A 21,941-nucleotide genomic window follows, 5' to 3' on the forward strand; every position below is an offset into this window, starting at 1 on the left:
ACAGCACTCTTCGCCTGTGAGCAAAAACAAAACCAAAAAAACCCCACCCTTTCCTATTCGTCGAAAAATGTAACATGTCGACCAATCAAAAATGATATGGCAACATGGCATTTAGTTGTTTAGGAAGGGGGAAGTTTAGGAGTGACGGTGGTGTTTTGAGATGTGAGAGACTTGAGACGTTTAGCGCAAATCTTGTGTAGTTAGTGTGTAGTTAGTGTGTAGTGTAGTCAATAGTTTTGTTGTGTGTGTCAGAACAATGAGGCGACTACTGAATGTTACAGGTGTTACAGCAGTGACACATCTCCTGTTGTCAGGCCTGCAGGTGACCACAGTGCACACGTCTGCTGTTGCTCACAGTGGTCCAAGGGACCGCTCAGGGAGTTTCTGTGTTCGGTCAGACTCATGAAAAATTAGAGAGAACATTGCTCACAGGATGACTTTGCAGAGAAACGCAGACAGACCACTAACAAGCAGAAGAAAACACAGGGCTTAAATATCCACAGGAGCAATCAGGGAATGGGAGACAGGGGGGAAACACAGCTGGGAGAAATCAGAGCTCACGAGACAAAGGGAAGCAAAACCAGGCACACTACACACAGGACAGGTAGTCCCTGTCCTGATAGTCCTTGATAGTCTCAAGGTAAAACAGGAAATATAAAAGGTATGCACAGACACTAGCTTACCACTAAGACATCAAACATAGCAACAGGGAGGGAACACAGAGACATGGGACTAGGGCAGACACAAAAACACAGAGCTGAAGGAGCTCAAAATACAAAACCTGAGAACTAGAAATGCTAGGACAGAAACCAAAATATTAACAGTGACAATCCTGAACAACAAATAATCAAGAAACACAAATAAAACAGTTACAAAACACTGGGTCACCGGCCCAGGTCCATGACACAAACAAAACCAACAATAACCAGAGTCTGTTCCTTGGTGGGTGTATCGTGAAATGGGAAAAACTATTTGAAATGTGAACAGGTTGTTGGTGTACTGGGGCTTTGCGCAGCACTATGCATCGACAATCTGCTGGGTGAGAGCTGCTCTGGTCAAGTCCCTGCTTATTTTTAAGAATACTGTAGACCTCATTCTACTGGAACTGCTCTTCTAAGAGTCCCCAGTGACATTCTGTGCAAAGCGATGCAGAAGAGTTTTCCGTTCTACTAATATTGGACCACCCTATGTGACTGCCTAAAGGGCTTTTTGACTGGCAAGCCCCAGTCCATCAGGATCGGCAACAGGACTTCAATCAGCATTATTACAAACACTGGCGTCCCACAAGGTTTTGTCCTCAGCCCCATCCTCTACACCCTGTACACCCATGACTGTGTCGCCTCCAACAAAGACAACATCATTTTGAAGTTTGCGGACGACACTGCAGTGATTGGTCGCATCACAGGAGCGGACGAAACGGCTTACAGGAGAGAGGTGGCCGGTCTGGTGTCATGGAGTGAGGACAACAACCTCACCCTCAACGCTGACAAGACAAAGGAGATGATAGTGGACACAAGGAAGAAGTGGAGGACTCACCCACCGCTGCCTTGAAGTGGAGAGGGTGAGCAGCTTTAGGTACCTGGGCGTCTACATCTCTGAGGACCTCACCTGGACACTGAACACCACACAGCTGGTCAAGAAGGCTCAGCAGCGGCTGTATTTTCTGAGGAGGCTGAGGAAATTTGGTATGTCGGCCAAGATGACTGTCTTGATGACTGTCCATATGTACATAGCGCTGCAGAACTGTACCCCCCCAGCATGTTTACACTGAGTAGGAAATGCTCTGTATCTCATTGTACAACTGTTTAGTGACAATAAAGGCATTCTATTCTATTCTATTCTAAGATCCTCAGCAGGTTCTACTGCTGCATTGTGGAGAGCACCCTGACTAGCTGCATCACTGCATGGTACGGCAGTACTACTGCTATGCACCGCAAATGCCTGCAGAGAGTGATAACCAGAGATGGGCAGTAACGTGTTACTTGTAACGCATTACTTGTAACGCGTTACTGTAATCAGATTACTTTTTTCAAGTAACGAGTAAAGTAAGGGATTACTATTGCAAAAACGGTAATTAGATTACCGTTACTTTCCCGTAGGAAAGCTGCGTTATGGCGTTACTAAAACCGTGATTTTTTTGCAAGAATGTCTCATTACAGTGATGTAAGCGAGTGCGACGTTCGTTAAAACAGCTGTGTGCAGATCAACAATGGATAACATATCGAGTGCGGGAGAGAGTATGAGCGTGCAGCGTTTAAGTACTGACCTTACTTTGAGTTTGATTCCATAAAAAGTGACAAAAACATTAGCGTTCATCCTGCGTGGGAAGAAAACTTACTTTTACAGCGAAAAAACCCCCTGAACTTCCAAGCAAACACTGAGTGCGCAACAACGTAATGGGAAACTCACAGAGAAACTCGCGGATTCTTCCACTGACCGCTGCGGCACACCTGCACCAGGGTAAACCTCCGCCTACCCCACTCCTGCTTTACAGGTGAAAATAGAGCAAAAGGACCGCTAGTCTTTGACTTTATATATTTTCTGCTGTGTTTTACTTGCATCTATTTGAAAGAGTGAGTGTAAACACACACAAAAAAAATATTTTATGTGCTGGAATGTGCAGAAAATAGGTTTAAATATTAAACAAATTTCTTCCAGTCAGAGAACGTTGCATATAATAAAATTTTTGCTTGATGCATAAAGTTAAAAGATTAAAACTAATAAAACAAGTTTTAAAAAGAGACTTTTCCATTTGATTACATTTTGTATGATGGATTATGTAGAAAAAGTAGAATTGGGCTGAAAGATCTATCGCTTTATCACCTCTTCAGGTTGTAAATCGTGTTTTTAAAAAGTAACTAAGTAACTAAGTAATTAATTACTTTTGAAAATAAGTAATCAGTAAAGTAACGGGATTACTTTTTGGAGGAAGTAATCAGTAATTAGTTACTGATTACTTTTTTCAAGTAACTTGACCAACACTGGTGATAACCCCGTGTTTGCCTACTGGTGGTGGTCAGAGGGCCCGGTGGCGCCTGTGTCCGGCAGCCTCGCCTCTGTCAGTGCGCCCCAGGGCAGCTGTGGCTACAATGTAGCTTGCCATCGCCAGTGTGTGAATGTGTGTGTGAATGGGTGGATGACTGAATGTAGTGTAAAGCGCTTTGGGGTCCTATGGACTAGAAAAGCGCTATACAAATGCAGGCCATTTACCATTTACCATAACAACCGCGGAGAAGATCATCAGAACTCTGCTGCCCTCTCCGCAGAGCATCTACCATCGCAGAGTCCAGAGGAGAGCTGCCTCCATCCTCAAAGACCCCACACACCCCCAACACGGACTGTTCACACTTCTGCCCTCGAGACGAAGGTTTAGAAGTGTGAAATCCAGAACATCTCAACTCAATAACTCCTTCTTCCCCACTGCCTGCAGACTCTTGAACAGCTGACCCATTTTGAACAGTAATAATAATTTTTTTTTGCACGTCTGGTCATCTTACATATTAAGCCAGCATATTAAACTATAGCTCTTTTGCACACACCTGTTTCAAATCTCCATATTTTGTCTCCTTTTCTGTCTTCGGCTATTTATTTGTACTATTTGTATTTATATGCTCTATTTCTATTGTATATATTAATCGGCATCTGTGGGTGGACAGCAAAGAAAGAATTTAATTGCACAAAGAAATGCCTTTTCTCTTGTGACACATGACAATAAACACCTTGAATCTTGAATCTTACCTCTGTTTCGATGCTGTTGACCACCATGTTTTGCTTGATAGGCTGAACTACGGGGTGGGAGTATCTGGATCTGCTTTGAAGTGGCTCACATTGTATTTGTCTGAACTATACTTTTCTGCGGCTCGTCCTCTTCTCTCAGCTATGGTGTGACACAAGGTTCTGTATTGCAGTGCTCAGATAGAGTAGAAAAGCCCTATATAAGAACCAGTCCACTTACCACTTATTTTTTCTGTTATACCTCCTCCCACTTCAGCACATTTTGAGTATCTTTAAAGGCATTTGCTATCACTACTGTGCAGATGATATTCAATTATATATCTCTTTTAAGCCCCAAGATACTTCTAAGCTGCAGATCTTAAATAGGTCCTTAGACTCCATGAAAAGTTGGATAGTTAACAACTTTCTCCAACTTAATGAAGATAAAATGGAAGTCCTTGTCTCTGCCCCGGACAGATTTGTGCCCAGTGTAATGAAAGCCATTGGCCCCCTTGCATCATTTGTTAAGTCGTCTGTCAGGAATCTTGGGGTAACTCTAGAGTCTGCATTCACTTTCATTTTTTTAAACCCTTTCCTATCTGGCAGTTGGAACAAGCAGAATTATGGTCTGAAGGCTTTGTTGTGCCAAACACATTTGCTTTCCCAAGACGAGCACTGTAGACTCTCTGTAGGCTCCTCTTGTTAATCTCTTTATTTTATTTATTAATTTTTTTATTCATATTCTGTGTGAATAATATGCTGGAGCGGACAGGGGTTGAAGGCCAGGTTGGTAAAGAAAGAAGAAAGTGGAGGTATAGGTAAAGAAAAAGAAAAAGAAAGAAAGAGAGAGGGGGGCTTGGGATGAAACAAACAGGTGTGCTGCTCTACAACTGCTGCATCTGTAACAAAACACATTCAAACAATACAAAGCACCTGAAAGCAATGACCAGTGGGGAGCAGCAGGGAGGGGAAACCCTCCACCCCTAATAACAATGTCCCAGAGGGACTGAGGCACAGCCACACACATACACAAAGAAAATGCACAGAGATACACATCTTTTCCCTCTGAAGTATGGACAGCACTTTCAGTTCTTAAATTTAGTTGCAGATAACCTTAGTTATTGTTACTTGGCTCTAATAAACCTTTGTTTCTGTGTTAGATGTGCTCCTGCTGTGCTACTTCCTGTTTAATTTTGTTTGCTTTTGTCACCTTTTCCCTTGTGTTTAGTTTTACTTCCTTTATCCTCTGTGATTAGTTTTAGCCATGTTTGTGTCTTCTCCCATCTCCCTTTCGCTCATTATCTTTTGTATATTCAAACCCTCAGTTAGCTTGTGTTTGCTGTTGTTGTGTTGTAGTGACTGTTTGACTCCCGTGGGTTTTCCTTGTCAATCTCCTGGATTTAACACATGCACTCATTTATCGCATCATATCTAAAATAATTGTGTTCATTCTCTTCTGCTTATCCAGTTCATGTTATGGGCGAGATGGGGTGTATCCCAGCTACCATAGAGCAAGAGCCAGTCTGTTGCAGGGACAGAGAGACAGACAACAATTCACATTCACATCTATGGGCAATCACCAGTGGGATCACCAGTTAACCTAACCCCCACTAACTGCATGTCCTTAGACTGTGTCAGGAAGCTGGAGTACCCACGCAAACACGAGGACAACATGAAAACTTCACACAGAAAGGCCCCAGACAGATGGTGGGGTTGAACTTCTTGCTGTGAGGCAATGGTGCTAACTACAGGGTGGGCCATTTATATGGATACACCGTAATAACATGGGAATGGTTGGTGATATTAAAGTCCTGTTTGTGGCACATTAGTATATGTGAGGGGGCAAACTCCTCAAGATGGGTGGTGACCATGGTGGCCATTTAGAAGTCGGCCATCTAGGATACAACTTTTGGTTTTTCAATAGGAAGAGGGCCATGTGACACATCAAACTTATTGGTAACGTCACAAGAAAAACAATGGTGTGCTTGGTTTCAATGTAACTTTATTCTTTCATGAGTTATTTACATGTTTCTCTTTGTTCACAGCCATTGACATGTCGAAGAGGTTAACACGTTAGGAGCGGATCGAAATTGTGTTGATATCTGGTGAACGCAGTAACTGGGTCATTGCAGCAGATTTCAATGCAAGACACCCTACGAGACCACCCATCTCCCATGCTACAGTTAGCAAACTGCTTGCTAAGTTTTGTGACACTGGTTCAGTGTTGGATTTGCCAAGATGTGGACGCAAGAAAACTGTCACTAATGAAGAAACATCAGTGGCTGTCCACAGCGTAGCACTCGCCGCATGTCACTGGAGAGTGGCATTAGTTGAGCATCCCTTCGGCGGATATTAGCTACTCACAAATGGCAGCCTTACAAACTCCAGCTACTGCAGCATCTCAACGAGGATGACCCAGATCAGAAAACCACCACTATTGGTCTGACACTAACCCACATTGGATGGATCCCTCCAAGACTGTTGGAACAACAAAAGTGATGGTTTGGTGTGGTATATGGGGAACAATGATAGTGGGTCCATTCTTCATCAATGGAAGCCTCAAGGCCACTGGATATTTGAAATTGCTACACAGTGTTGGGAAGGTTACTTTTAAAGTGTATTACACTACAGATTACAGAATACATGCCCCAAAATGTATTTTGTAACTGATTCCGTTACGTTACTCAATGAGAGTAACGTATTCTGAATACTTTGGATTACTTATCCTGCTTATCCTACATATTATCATGCTGTTTACAACTACATGAATCTGATTTATTACTATTACTGAAGGTCCGCGGCTCCGAACCGTAGTAAAGGGACCTCTGGCTAATATGTCGGGTTCCGTGTCAGGCTCATAGCCAAAAAATAGCTTTACTTTGTTGTCTGGGTCAACTTTGCTAGCGAGAGACAGAGGGAGGTGTTGAAAGGCTGCTCCAACGGAAGTTATTGTTTCGGAGGAAAACAGGAACACTGTGTACAGTCGAGTCTTAATAGCGTACCTACAACTGGGCTCGTCAGGCTCTCTTCTTGGCTGCAGTGGTTATTATTATATTGACATGCTTCCAGCTACCGTTTCTCAACGGCAACTCGTACTTTTCCACTCTCCTTTTTCTCCCTCCCTCGCGCTCACAGACACATAACGGGTCCATTCTCCCTGCAGCACGGACTACACTGCCCATGAGGCTACATTCTTTAGCATTCTGCCTATTAGCTTAGCACAACAACAACAACAAAAAGGTGCTCTCTCTCCCAGGAAACACGCAGTCACAGAGGGAGCGCGCGTCACCCTGTAACCATGGCTACCGTAACGCTGCCGCCTGGAACAACAGAACATAGCTGTCAAACAAAACCCGAACAGTCCTGACCCGCCACAATATGAAACAGGAAAATACCGCAGTGTAATCCCTTTATTTCAACAAAGTAACTGTATTCTAAATACCAAGTTTTTAAACGGTAACTGTAACGGAATACAGTTACTCATATTTTGTATTTTAAATACGTAACAGCGGTACATGTATTCCGTTACTCCCCAACACTGTTGCTACATGATGATGTGTTTCCCTCTTTGTGCACTGAAGCTGGCACGTTCCCTGAGTTTTTCCAGCAAGATGGTGCACCACCACATTATGGGTGCCAGGTCCGAGCATTCCTAGATGAACAGTCTCCTGGAAAGTGGATTGGTTGTCGTGGGCCAGTTGAATGGTCCCCAAGGTCTCCCAATCTGACCCCCTTAGACTTTTATCTTTGGGGTCATCTGAAGACAATTGTCTATGGTGTGAAGATACGAGATGTGCAGCACCTGAAACTACGGATACTGGATGCCTGTGCTGGTATTTCTCCTGCGGTGTTGCTATCAGTGTGTGAAGAGTGGGAGAAGAGGGTTGCATTGACAATCCAACCCAATGGGCAGCACATTGAACACATTTTATAAGTGGTCAGAAACTTGTAAATAACTCATGAAAGAATAAAGTTACATTGAAACCAAGCACACCATTGTTTTTCTTGTGACGTTACCAATAAGTTTGATGTGTCACATGGCCCTCTTCCTATTGAAAAACCAAAAGTTGTATCCAAGATGGCCAACTTCTAAATGGCCACCATGGTCACCACCCATCTTGAGGAGTTTGCCCCCTCACATATACTAATGTGCCACAAACAGGACTTTAATATCACCAACCATTCCCATGTTATTACGGTGAATCCATATAAATGGCCCACCATGTACTGTGCCACCATGCTCCCCTTAAATAATTTTGTTCAGCTTAATTCACAAAGTTTTAACTACTCTATTAAAATATAACTTAATACAATACATATACAATATATTCACACAGCCATGACAGTTAGCACTGATTCAGATTGACTACACCTTTAATGGTGAGCACTATATGGAGAGAATGGTGGTGAGAGAAGAAAAGGAAGGCAAGTTCAAAACATAATTGGACTTTTCTGTGTTTTCTCTTCCTGTGTGGATTAGAGGGGAGAGTAAGGCAGGATTTGGGACACATGGTAATTATCCCATCTGAGATCCCATCTGAGATCCCCCTCTTGTCCCCAGCCTATTTTTTTTAAACCTCTCTCGCCCTCTTAGCTTAAGCGGGATTGTCTTTCTCTGTTTCAGCGTCTCTGAGGTCACTAAAAACAAGCTTGGATTTTGTGTCACAACAACAAAGGATTTCAAATGAAGAGGCAGATATGTTTTAACTGTCTCTGAGAGGACCAAGGTTGTTCTGGAACCTTCAGATTTTCAAGAATGCTTAACTTTAGGGCTTTCTGAGGCTGCGTCACGTCTCGTGTGATGTGAAAAAAATTGATTGTCTAATATCAATTTTGAGTGTTTAACGGGTGGTAACCTCTGGAAGTGACACGGATATGTTGTGGTACTCTAGCCAATCACAGTAATCCAATGAGTCTGCTGTAAGTTTTGAGAAGGGACTTGTACAAAGCAAATGCAAAACACAAAGGCTGATAAAAGTATACTCTCCTCTACATTGTCCTCATTCGTTAAGTGCTTTACAAACCACAAAATTACAGCTAATAGATGGATTCTCCTGTTTTTAAATTCAGCTAGTTAGCAACAATATACTGCTTAAGATACTGGGAGTGAAAGTGGACAGCATATCCTTGTTTCTTTTCTTTTTTTTTTAAACACAAAACTCATTGTTGCAGCCCAGAGGAACTGCTTTTTAGTTTTGCTGTCCTTGTTTTATATTCTGTACCTGCACAAGAAAGCGTTAAACATGTTATTTAAATGTGTACTTCCTAAATCCATCTTCATAGGCATTGTTGATTCTATCACAGTTTTTTAAGCAGGGTGAAGTTAGCATTAAAACATGTACACTTTAAGTGAAAAAGTGAGGGAATCTTCAGAGATTTAGTTAGCATCATTTACACAAGAGTGCAGACCAAAGGCCTGTACTACAAAGCAGGATTTTGGTTTTCCAGGTAACTTTTTAAATACATAATTATTTATGTACATTATGTGCACTCATATGTGCAGCCTATGTCTACCTTACTGAAACCACAGAACGAAACACAAACTATGCATTCCACTGTCAAAAGAATGGACATGGATTTGTCACGGTGAGTAGAGTGAGCCGTGTGGAAATATTGAAGGAGGATCCAGTCGCAGGCACTCGTGAAGGTGAGGTGGTTTATTGAACACAAAAATAAAAATAGACAAACAGCAAACGGAACAGAAGGCTATCTAAACTGAGAACAACTAAGCTAGTGAACACAAACCAGGACATGAACATGAAGGAGGATGAGCAGCGGAGAATGACGACGGACAGCAGGGAGAACACACGGATGAAACATGGTGGATACACAGACGGACCAGCAACTACAATGACAGAGGACACGACTTAAATACACACAGAGAAACACAGGGGAATTACACACAGGTGGTGGACACAGCTAGGAATAATCGACGAGACGAGAGGTAAAACTGAACACACTCACATGAGACAGACCTTCACAATAAAACAGGAAACAAGCGATCACTACACGAAGACGCAGACAGGACACAGAACTAAACTCACACAAAACATAAGGGCAAAAATCCTTAACCACGAGTAACAGAAAGATGGAACTTAAATAGTAACCAACAAATCACAAAGGTAACACGACGATCATTCAAGAGATAAACTAAAACATAATAAACTCAAAATGCTGGGTCGAACCGACCCAGAAGCTTGACAGGATTAATTTGGTGATTAAGAAAGTGTATAAAATTTTCTAATAGTTCATTTTAATCTGCATATGCCTTTTACACTGCTACACTGCTAATACTAGACTCTATTAAAAAACAACCCTTCCTACTTTCCCTGCAGAGGCCTGAGGGTTTTTCAAGGAATGGTGACATCATTTTTGGAAAATTGATTGGTCAGTAGGTGGTGATTTCATACCTGATGATCCAAGGAAAACATTCTGTGGACTGACAAGACAAAAGCTGAACTTGTTGGAAGGGTTGACTCTCATTACATCTGGCATAAAACTAAGATAACATTTTATAAAAAGAACATCATACCAACACAAATGGTTGCAGTAATATGATGATCTGGGTTTACTTGACTGGTCATGGATGACTTGCTGTATCAAAGCAGGATGGAACCAGGACTTCTGGTCTCTAGCAGCCAATTCTGAAAGTAAACGTCCAGCCTTCAGGTTCTGGCCTAAAGCTCAAGCACACTTGGATTATGCAGCACGAAAGTGATGCACAAAGTGTCAGAAAGTCAAACTATGAATGGCTCAAAAAATAAAAACTTTTTTTAGTCACAGTGGTAAATGTTGCCATGTAATAGATAAACTTCTCACAGCCTGATCAAAACTGACAAGTCAATAACACAAACAAAACAAAGCAGATAAAGGGACATACTGGACATCACACCTGAGTCTAACTGATCCAAATGTTGAGCTGAACAAACCCCAAGAGAAAGCCTTTATCTTGCTGAGCAAACTTGGCTTTAGTAAGTATTGTACCTCTGCGGTACTGAGAGTTTTCAGCCCTTTTCTAAAAGCATTATCTCTCCACAAATGGAGAATGATTGGAGAAATGAATGCAAATACTCATCTGTTTCTAATTATTTGTTAAGCATGAGACTTTTTTATTAAGTGCTACCCTCAATAAAATTTCTGTTTGGCACCAAAGACTTTAGGCAGGAGATCAGGAAAAATTCCAAAATTTAAACAAAGGCTTTATTCTTAAAGAGTTATTTGTCATGACTATATAGGCAATCAGTGGGGCAATCATTACATGTAAGGAGCAGGAAAAGGCAAAGTCCACAGGGTTTTCTCATTTCACTAATTTTTGACTCCTTATCTTGGGGTGGCTGTAGCTGAATAGATAGAGCAGGTCACCTACTAATGTTGGTGGTTTAATCCCTAGCTGCTCCAGTCTGCATGCCAAATATCCTTGGGCAAGATATTAACTCCAAGTTTCTCATCCGTGCACCCACTGAAATGTGAATATGTGTAAATGTTAGACAGACAGCACCTACTCATTAAACAAAGCATAGAAGAAAGTGTTTGTTTGCCTGGACAAATGGCACAAGTTGCATTAAAGTACTTTGAGTGCGCAGTTAGAATAGAAAAGCACTACATAAGAACCAGTCCACTTACCACCATCTTTTCTTTCCTCTTGCCTGGAACCCAGACCTGCAACTCAGTCTGAGTAAACCATGTTCAAGGATATCTCTAAAATACATCTGTGGGACAAAGGACAAAGAAAGCTTTTGGCACACGCTAAAAGAATATGTTTTACATTCTTATCAAGAAGTGTGTCTTTTGTCCTTTGGGTTTTTACCTTCCTCACATATAGGAGGCAGGGCACACATTTGTTAAGCCAAACTGCTTGCCCTCTTTACTCCTATGTTGTTGCAGTTATTTAAGATGATCAAGATTTTTACTCTTTATTACTGTGTTTAACTTTTTTTTTCTTAAAGTTTTATTTCTACGTCGGTACAAACTAACATTTCTAATTATGCATCAAAAGATAATTTGATATAGGTCAATACCTAGATCAATAAGCTGATCTGTGTGAATTGAAATGCCATTTTCAGAATCAGAATCAGAAAGGGGTTTATTGCCAAATGTTGAGCAGGTTTACAACATTAGGAAATTGCTGCGGTGCTTTTCTGATATGCAAAAAAACATAAAAAATAAACCGACTATTAACATTGCTGTTTAAATGTTGACGAATTAAATATAACAACACTGTGTTATAACGGTTATTTTACATTTAATGGCCACCTCCACTTCTCTGGAAGAAATGTGAATACAAGTTACCAAACTGAACAACTGCTTTCTGTAGCTAAAGCTAAACTTAAAACACCGTGGCACATGCATGAATGACTATCACGGTCCCTAAGGCCTCTCCGACTGACTTTATCTGTCTCTCTGTCTTTGTTTTTTCTCTTCTCTTCTCTGTCTGTGTTGTTGTTGTTGTCTATGCGCGAGGGTGGGACTCTAGCTTGAAACACATCACCCACCTGTCACCAATGATCCCATAACTGCCACGAGTTAAGGTAGTGACTGGCTGTCATTCTTTGCTGTAGTGTTGAACTACAGTTAGTGAAACCCTGGTGTTTCCCTCTGCAAAGAGTTTCCCTGGATTCCCTTTCCTGGACTGTGATGAGTCGCCCTGAGTTTTGAGAGTGTTCTGTTGTTGGATAACCAGGTATTTGGATTCCCTGGATCAAGTCGAAACTATTTTCCTCTAATGCATTGGGTATAACTTTGTTGGTGAATCAATGTAAATAAACACACTAAACATTGACTTCTTTGAGTCCAGCACTACAGTTCACTCCCCCTCAGTAGCCATGACAGCTGTTCATGACTTGTTGATTTCACGACACACCCACCAATCTGAGCCATGATCTAAATAACCCTCATCCCTCAGACTACTTATATGTGGACTCTATTCTGACCAAGTCTTTTTAACTGCCTGTTCTCTAATGTTTGCCTTTTCTGTTGTTTTTTATATATTCCTCTTAATTGTATATATCTCTCATGTTTATTTATTCCTGCTGTTGTACTATTTATATTTTATTTCTACACAGTTGGTGTGGAGCACCCACAATTGTGCCGTACATTTACAATGACAATTGTGGGTGCTCTATTTTAAAGTGTTTAAAAAAAACATCCAAACATTTTTGGAATTGGGGTTGTATTCAATGAAATATATAAAAATATAAAAGACAACACAAATAAATTGTTATCCTTATGATCATACATAAAACTACTGTGAAACTGTTTTTCTTGCTTGCTTCTGCCACACACACCGACACACACACACACACACACACACACACACACACACACACACACACACACACACTACCATGATTACCAAACTTGCTAGACCAGTTGAGCAGATCATTCAGCCCTTAAACCACAACCCATTAACTGGACACACCCACCTTATTTTTCCCTTGTTTCTGTCTTTGATTTGGTGCACTTTTCATATCCTCATGAGCTAACGAATGCCTGGAGCTCCAAGATCTTTTAGTTACGACAGGAGAAACCAAGAAAATTTTCTGCAGTGTGGATAACAGCCTTTCAGCAGGTACTGAGAAGAGTATGAATAGCACTCATCAATAATTAACATTTACTGTAATCATTGGAATTTTAAGTTATTAGTCAGTTTGAACTCACCCACTAATGTATGTTGTGTTGTGTTGTAAACATTTTCTTTTTGTTCTGAATTAAAACAAGCTGATTGAAGAACAGAACAGGCAAAATGCTAGGCAGCAAAACCAAAGACATTATGACTGGCTAAACGTACAAACTTTATTTTCAGCACTCGGTAGGTTCACCTGCTCTACTCAGATATACCTAGTCAATGTGGTGTATATGGCAGTATAAAAGATTATTTAAAAATAACATCGGACACATTTAAATGTTTATTTGAAGTTACAAGCCAGCTATCAAATCTTTTGGTTTTTTTAGGACTCGAAGTACATGAGAGGAAGTTCTTGTGTTTGAGGGCCATAAAATACTTTTCCCTAATAAGCAGCGACATACGATGTGTTAAGGATGTATCTTCTGCCATCAAATTTAGACATTTGTACACAGCCATTTCACAACCATTCACACCTTTATTCAGGGGACTCTAAGCATGTCCTGTGAGCTCAATGTTTTTAGAGGGTTTTGTGATTTACAGCCTTGACACACCATCAAACTGTGCTAATCAGTCTACAGAAATCCTCTTGTGTGAGTGGACATCTGCAAGAATACACAGTCCATCATCTACAGCTAGCTGCGGTTATGACGAGTAATGAAGATCTATAAAATGAATTTAAGCATGATAGTAAATTTAAACACAAATCTTAAACTATGTATAAAAATCTCTCTTCCTCTTGGAACTCCATTGTTCATTTGTTTCAGTTTTACAATTGTCTTGATTTTTTTTGAACGGTAAAACCTTTTTCTTATAAGACATTTACCAACATCGCGATTTATTCTAGATAAAGTGCTAATTCATACTGTTTCCCTTGTCTTTACAGTATGGGTTCTAACCAGAGCAGTGACAAGCTTTACTGTAATCGTTATCTCGATGGACAGGGTCCTCCATCGCTGGTTGAACAAGGTCCTTCAAAAATACACACACCTATTTCTGAATGCCTGGTACAATTTCTTATTTACTAGTAGATAATTCCACTGAAAATCTGCTTCTGTCTGTCCAGCTACTGAACAGGCAAATGGGAAGTTCAGTACACTAAGTGGGTGCCAACCAGATGGTAAAATGACCTGGGAAGTTATCAACAGAGGCCTAGCTGGATTTCCTAATGATAATACCCTGAAGATTAACTTCTCATTCCTGGAAGGAAAACAGACGGTGAGCTTAGTGGATCTGCTGACAACTATATGTGGTATAGCTAATATGTACTAATACCTAATATTTGAAATAGCTAATGAGGTTGAGCAAGGCATCCACTACTTTCAAGGTTGGTAATTTCACTCCAGGCTTCTTCAGTCTGTATGCTAAAGTCAATTATATTATTAATATTATTAATAATAATAATAATAATAACAATAATAATAAAAAAAAGAAACAGTCAAACACTTCTGATTAACTCTCTCACTAGGTCAATAACATTGTTTAAAATGATAAAAAACACAACGTCCCCAACCTTTTTTGCACCATGGACCGGTTTATGCCCGACAATATTTTCACGGACTGGCCTTTAAGGTGTCGCGGATAAACACAACAAAATAAAACTAGTACCAGTACCGAAAAAAAGAAGATTTATTCATAACATGCGTGAAAAGACCCAGGAAAACCGAGTTAACGATAAAAATGATAACGAAATAACGCTGAAAACCGATAAAAACCCTGAAAATCACACATGAGCCTCAACTCTCGCGGCCCGGTACCAAATGACTCACGGACCAGTACTGGTCTGAGGCCCAGGGGTTGGGGACCGCAGATGTACAGCACATTAAACATAAGAAGACTATGTGGCACAACCCTAAATTGACGGTTCAAAAGATATTTTTTAAATATTGTTCAAAAAGAAAGAGAAACACTAACTATTCTTTTATTTGAACTAGAGTAAGAGCATATACACCGCATTCTTATCAGAAAGAAACTGGTGAACTGGTTGGTCAGGTTAGTGAGTCACGGTAGATGGAAATAGAAAACGAAAACAGAAAAAAAAAGGAGCAGCACATACTTTGATTTGTAAACAACACTCACTAAATGCACACTGCAAATCCAGCATGTCCAAATTAACACTGTCAGATTTGATTTCAACACTATTAAAGTGTCTATACTATATGGGTCCACATCAGAGAGTGTTAATTTAACTCTTTTTGGAGAGTTGGTACGTTAACTCTGATTAAGTGTTAAACACCAAATCTGTCTGGAGTTGATAATTTAATACTTACTAATGCTAACTAGGTGTTAAGTGTTTATATATTAACTCTCAAAGAGTATTTTAGTTTAACTACGTAAGAGTTATCTTCTGATTAATTCTAAAAAGCAGGAATTTTCCTGTTCTGAACTTCTAGAAATTTCTTTTGGAAATAAACATTTACTAAAAAGACGCAATGGTTTTTGAAAAACATTTATTCTGAACTGTGCACCACAATTTCAAAACATTTTCTGAAAGATGTAACAGTATACATGTTCTCACTTTCATTAGAATTTTGTTTATCAAAAGGTCTGACATAGGTGAGCTGGTAAATGCAAATAACAGCATTCTCATCACTTATTTCTTCAATACAATATGCATGTCCTTCATTCATCACTTTGTGGACCTTCAACGCACTTCTGCTCTCCCCCATATTCCATCTTCACATATCCTATGTGGAGATTGAATAAAAATTAGTTGACACTAATTAATGGCACAAATAATCCGGTAATCAATTGCAGCACAGTAAAAAAAAAAAGAACCCTTTTTGAGCCATTACTTGTGTAAAGTATTTTCCCAAAAGACAAGGACACAGGCAACAGGTAATACTGAACTAAATGTAAAACCTCAACCTTTTTCATTTTTACCTAAACCGTGTGCACAAAACTCTGGAGAGATTTAAATGCTAACGTAGAACCCAGTCAGGACATCTGCTACTGCTGTCTGCTCGTTTTTTTTTTTATGGGAGATCATTTTCAGGCTTCAAGTAGCACCATTATACCAACATTTCACATTCTAGACATTGTTTTAGGTGTGTTTGACCAAAAATGTGACTGAAAATTCACATGCAAGCTTTTTTTCAAGGCTGTGGTATTTGCCTGCAAACAATACCTTTCAGCTAGCTAAAACAGAATATTATGCTATCACCGAGCAACATGGCTAATGCCTTTCACACAGCTTTGTCTCAACTCCAAAGAGCCACAGAAGTAAAAGCTAATAATAATAATTGAAACAGTCTTTGAAAAAATGACTTGGCAAACAACTCAAATATGTAGAGCAATGTTCTGAAACGGCTTCACTTCAGCTTCGATTGGAGCCTATGGTGCTGGGGGCGGAGTCTGTGAATTTTAGTGATGGGTCGTTCGCGAACGAAATGGCTCTTAGAGCCGACTCTTTGACGTGAACGACGCGAGCCGGCTCCTTATCGCGAGCTGCCACGTGTGGTTTTTTTTTTCCTTTCTCTCACCCTCTCTCTCGCACTTTTTTTCCGCTTCACTCTGCACGCGAGCCTTGTGCTTTATGCTGGGCAGAGGGGGGAGGGGCGGTAGTTACACTCAGTAGCACAGGAACAGAGCCAGAGGGAGAGAGAGAGAAAGAGAGCCAGGGACAACAACGTCACATTAGAAAGGTATAGGACCATATGACAGAGAATATGCATCTTCTTTTTGTTTTCATATTATAATTTATATTTAATTGTGTTGTGGTTTGCAGTGTTTTGTGTTGTTTCACTTTAAATTTGTAAAAGGAAAAAGCTGAAAATTTAAATAGTTAAAAGTTGAAATGTGAATATCAGATTTTTGTATTATATGATTTATTTATTACATTTTATGTGGAGTAAATAAATAAAAGTATATTTACGGTGGCCCCTAGAGAGAGGATGCTAGGCGCAGTGTTGAGCTTTTGTTACCTAGTGGCTACACAAGCCAGCAAGTACAAACGACCGGATTTGGTGTGTGGTAGTAACAGGTAAATGAATTTTTTTTTAATTATTTGAATATATATGAGTGCTTGTGTATAAATACACAAACAATACACATATGCTTTCAATTGTGTAATTTAAGTGATCTAGTAGCTCTGCTTTGGAAGTTCAGTTCATGCTAGAAATGTGTTTTGGAGTTTGTACGTGTTTTGTCTCTAGGGGCCACCGCATATATTTATATATAAACATATATAAATAAAACCACTTTTTTTTACGTTGGTAATTCCTTTTGTGCATAATTTTATACTATTGTTAATAATAAATTAATTAAAGCAACAAAACAACCTGAAGAGCCGGTTCGGAGCCGAAAGAGCCGGTTCTTTTTAGTGAGCCAAACCGAAAGAGCCGGATCTCTAAAAAGAGCCGGAAACCCCATCCCTAGTGAATTTACTCTATTGGTGTCATAGCCCCTGTAGGAGTTCAGAGTTAAAAGATCAAGAGTTAATGTTTCCATTGTAACACCTCCAGATTTGACATAGAAACGCTCATTTTTAACACTCGATTTTAACTATTATCATTTTACACCTCAGAGTTACATTAAAAGAATGTGACTCTACATAGAGTAAAATTAACTCTACTTTTGCAAGAAAACTACTAACACCAAAACATTTAACACTTTTGAATTTCCTGTGCATATATACCGTGGTTCAGGGGGGTTGGGAAGCTCATCTTGTAACCGGAAGGTTGCCGGTTTGATCCCTAGCTCTGTCTGTCTTGGTCGTTGTGTCCTTGGGCAAGACACTTCATCTACCGCCTACTGGTGATGGTCAGAGGGGCCGATGGCGTGATATGGCAGCTTCGCTTTTGTCATTCTGCCCCATTATAAATAGATAAATACAAATAGCATGAATAAATAAATGGAGACAAAAAAATTTAGAGTATTAAATAGATTTATGTGCAAAAGAGCTATGAGCTTAATCTGCTGGTTTGATATGTGAGATGACCTGATGTGCTAAAATTATTATTACTGTTAAAATAGATCAGCTGTTCAAGACTCTGATAGCAGTGGGGAAGAAGGAGTTGTTGAGTTGAGATGTTCTGGATTTCACACTTCTAAACCTTTCTCCTGAGGGCAGAAGTGTGAACAGTTTGTGTTGTGGGTGTGTGGGGTCTTTGAGGATGGAGGCAGCTCTCCTCTGCACTTGGCGATGGTAGATGCTCTTCAGAGAGGGCAGCAGGGTCCTGGTGATCTTCTCCGCAGTTGTTATCACTCTATGCAGGCGTTTGTGGTCCATAGCAGTAGTGCTGTCGTACCATGCAGTGATGCAGGTAGTCAGTGTGCTCTCCACAATGCAGCTGAGTGCATCTGTCTCCCAAATCTAAACTGGGAACTGGTTCCACAGAAGAGGCGTCTGAAAGCGGAAGGTCTCCCATTTTAGTTTTAAATACTCTAGGAACCACAAGTAAGGAATCTCCAGAAGGATATTTAAACTCTTGAGTAGCTTTTAAGTATTTTGGGGGGCTTTGAGGAGCACAATTTGATCAATTTTGCAACATTTGACTGAGTCTTGGGTAAACTGTGCACATTCTACTACTATCAACAGTCATTTTATCAATATACTAGTGACCCCGTTCCTCTGATAAATCATGTGGTAAAGTTTCTGTATACTCTTCCTATCATTCATCCTATCATTAAGTTAATCTTAATTTTGTATCTCCCAATATTTTTTTTTTTTTTGAGGACTTGGCAGGGGTTTTCTGGTATTTCTGAGGTGTAACAGGAAATAGATTTAGCTAACAACTGATTTAGCAACCACCAGAAAAGCAAAAGAAAACCAAACCAAAATAAAAAAAAACACACTTGACCACTCTGCAGTGTGTTGCTGTCTAGATAACTAATATCACAGGTCCATCAGTAAACTGCTTAATATGAACAATTTTTCTCTTCATTTTTTTCTTTTCCTTTTTTCGTTTTTGCCTCTCTCAGGTTACAGCTAGATAATTACATTCAAAATTAGCATTCCGACTTTATCTAACAAAAATGTGAGTTGGATAAATCACCACAGTAGACATGGTGTCAATACATATATCAGAATTTGTTCTGTGATGATGAAAGAGTGCACACGCTTAGCTCAGGGTGAACGTACTCACAATTTGCTGAACTTAACCTGATCGGGTGTTCTGGAATGGGGAAACAGAATTCCTCTGAGTCAATCAAGTCAGAGTCTATTTTTAAATTAAATTAAAATCTCGCCTTAGTTAATGTGCATATTTTACCTGTGGGCTTTATAGCCTGCTATTAAATAAAACCTCAGAACTCTTGCTTAGGCTAAAAATATTTTTAATAAAGAATAAGCAAAGTACTAAACAAAAATCTAAATAGTTTTGTTAATAGTTATTAATTACAGTTTTATATATTTAATTAACTCTTTAAAATATGATGACTTAAGTACAGTGTGGTTAGACTTAAGCACATGGTTTAATGAATGTCTATTTATGCACTAAACATATCTTCCTATAGGAGATGCACCCTCACCCTGGCCAGCATTATGCTGGGGAAGTACTCTGTGCTTACCTGCCCGACAACCTTGAAGGCAAGAAGGTTCTTGCTCTGCTGGAAAAGGCATTCAATCAGAAGCTTCTGTTTAGAATAACCACAAATGGAGATGGAGAGGACGTGATCACTACAAGTTCCATTCCACTAAAAATACAGTCAGAAGGTGGAAACATATTGTGAGTATACTATAGCAGACTTGGTTTGAAAGGCCTAATGCTTATCCCTTTTAATTGTGCAGCACTTTGGTTAAGCCTTGATTTTAAATGTGCTTAGAAATAAACTGACTTGACTTGAAGTAAAATGAGCAAGCAAGCAAACAAACAAACACAAACACATTTACAATTGTGTGTTAGAAACTGAAATGTCTAGACAGATGGCAGATGACCACTCCTTCCTCAGCCTGGTTCTGCTGGAGGTTTCATCCTGTTAAAAGGGAGTTTTATTCTTCCCACTGTCGCCAAAGTGCTTGCTCATAGGGGGTCATATGATTGTCGGGTTTTTCTCTGTATGTATTATTGTACCTTACAATATAAAGCACCTTGAGGCGACTGTTGTTGTGATTTGGTGCTGTATAAATAAAACTGAATTGAACTGAACTCATAAAATTAGATCACTGAAAGAACACTACTGTTAAAGTTACTGATTTAATAGGTAGCTTTAAATATATTATTTAGTCCCAATTTTCTGTCTTTACATCTACATGGGAGTGTGTGTGTGTGTGTGATGACAATTATTTTTTAATTAAATTTTTTAATTTCTAATCTGTATTCTTTCAGTGATGGCCCAGATGCTGACTACCTGAAGACTATGAAAAAGCTACTGAACAATAATGGCATTAAATAACATAAGACATACTGGTTAATAGATGGATAAAGCTACATTTTTTCTTTTTCCTGTAGCAGAATTAAGAAGAAAAGGTGGTTGCAGTTTAGGATGAAAAGCAGATTGTGTACGGAATAGTTTGGTGGTTTAGTCCTGTCTGCATGCCAGTAATATTCGCCCACTACGCAACCACCAATTTACATGTAATAGATAAGTTATACGCAGAACTATATGTAAAATTAAGCCCTGCTTATGCCCCCTGGCTATTAGTGTAAAGATTTAAGTAGAATGGAAAAAAATAATAGATTAATTATTTTATATATTTTCTTTCTTATGCATACTTGTAAGTTATGTATTGTGTTGTTGTCAATTAAAAATAGCACAGATGTTGATATTCAAGAGGCTGTCATTGCTCTTAAAGCAGTATGCTTCCATTTGAATTTGTAGCCAGCAACAAATGTCCAGACTCTCCTCAAAGACCTGCACAGATTTTGGAGAGTCTTGAAACTTGTTTAAGTCTTTCTTCAAAGATTGTGCTGGTTATTGGAGAGACCTGAGGCACACACACACACATATATGCACAAACACACACACACACACACACACACACACACACACACACACTGTATCTCTCCCTCTCCAGTGCAAGACTGAGATAGTCTTAAAATTCGTGGATCACAGACGCTTCCTCCTCAACTAAAAGCTATCTTACTAAAAGTTATTGCAGAAGAGTTTACAATAAGACAGCAAGAAAAGAAAGGGGCAATTTAATTCCAAATATTTAAAGAAATGTAAATGGTTTCTTCTAGTGCAATCAGAAAACCCATAAAAACACAATTTAAAATCCAGTGCCTTTCATGTAGATGTCACCTGGAAAGGAAGACAAAGTGAAGAAGCCCAATCACATTAATCAGGCACAAAGAGCTCAAATTAGAACCCACATCAAGTAGTTTAAGCAACAGACACATCTCAGCATCACCTACTCAGAGGAAACTATGTCAAACTGGCTTAGTCTTCAACTGCTTTGAAGAACCCAAACTGAATAAGACCAAGAAGTAAGACAGAACTACTTGACCCATTAACAGTGTTGGGGAGTAACGGAATACATGTACCGCCGTTACGTATTTAAAATACAAAATATGAGTAACTGTATTCCGTTACAGTTACCGTTTATAAAGGTGGTATTTAGAATACAGTTACTTTGTTGAAATAAATGGATTACACGGCGGTACTTCCCTGTTTCATATTGTGGCGGATCAGGCCTGTTTGGGTTTTGTTTGACAGCTACAGT

The 21,941-nt window shown here is 39.6% G+C and overlaps 1 protein-coding gene across 1 annotated transcript; it reads left to right on the forward strand.

Annotated features, from left to right (window-relative positions):
* The first annotated feature begins 13,187 nt into the window (after nt 1–13,187).
* dtx3la (deltex E3 ubiquitin ligase 3L a) lies at nt 13,188–21,049 on the forward strand. The gene is made up of 5 exons (XM_026179990.1): nt 13,188–13,282; nt 14,223–14,305; nt 14,403–14,554; nt 19,793–20,004; nt 20,605–21,049. Exons 2-5 carry the CDS (start codon nt 14,224–14,226, stop codon nt 20,669–20,671), a joined length of 513 nt encoding a protein of 170 aa, XP_026035775.1. The 5' UTR covers nt 13,188–13,282; nt 14,223; the 3' UTR covers nt 20,672–21,049.
* Nucleotides 21,050–21,941: the final 892 nt, after the last annotated feature.

Source organism: Astatotilapia calliptera, chromosome 9, assembly GCF_900246225.1.
Source record: "Astatotilapia calliptera chromosome 9, fAstCal1.2, whole genome shotgun sequence".
Classification (NCBI taxonomy): domain Eukaryota; kingdom Metazoa; phylum Chordata; class Actinopteri; order Cichliformes; family Cichlidae; genus Astatotilapia; species Astatotilapia calliptera.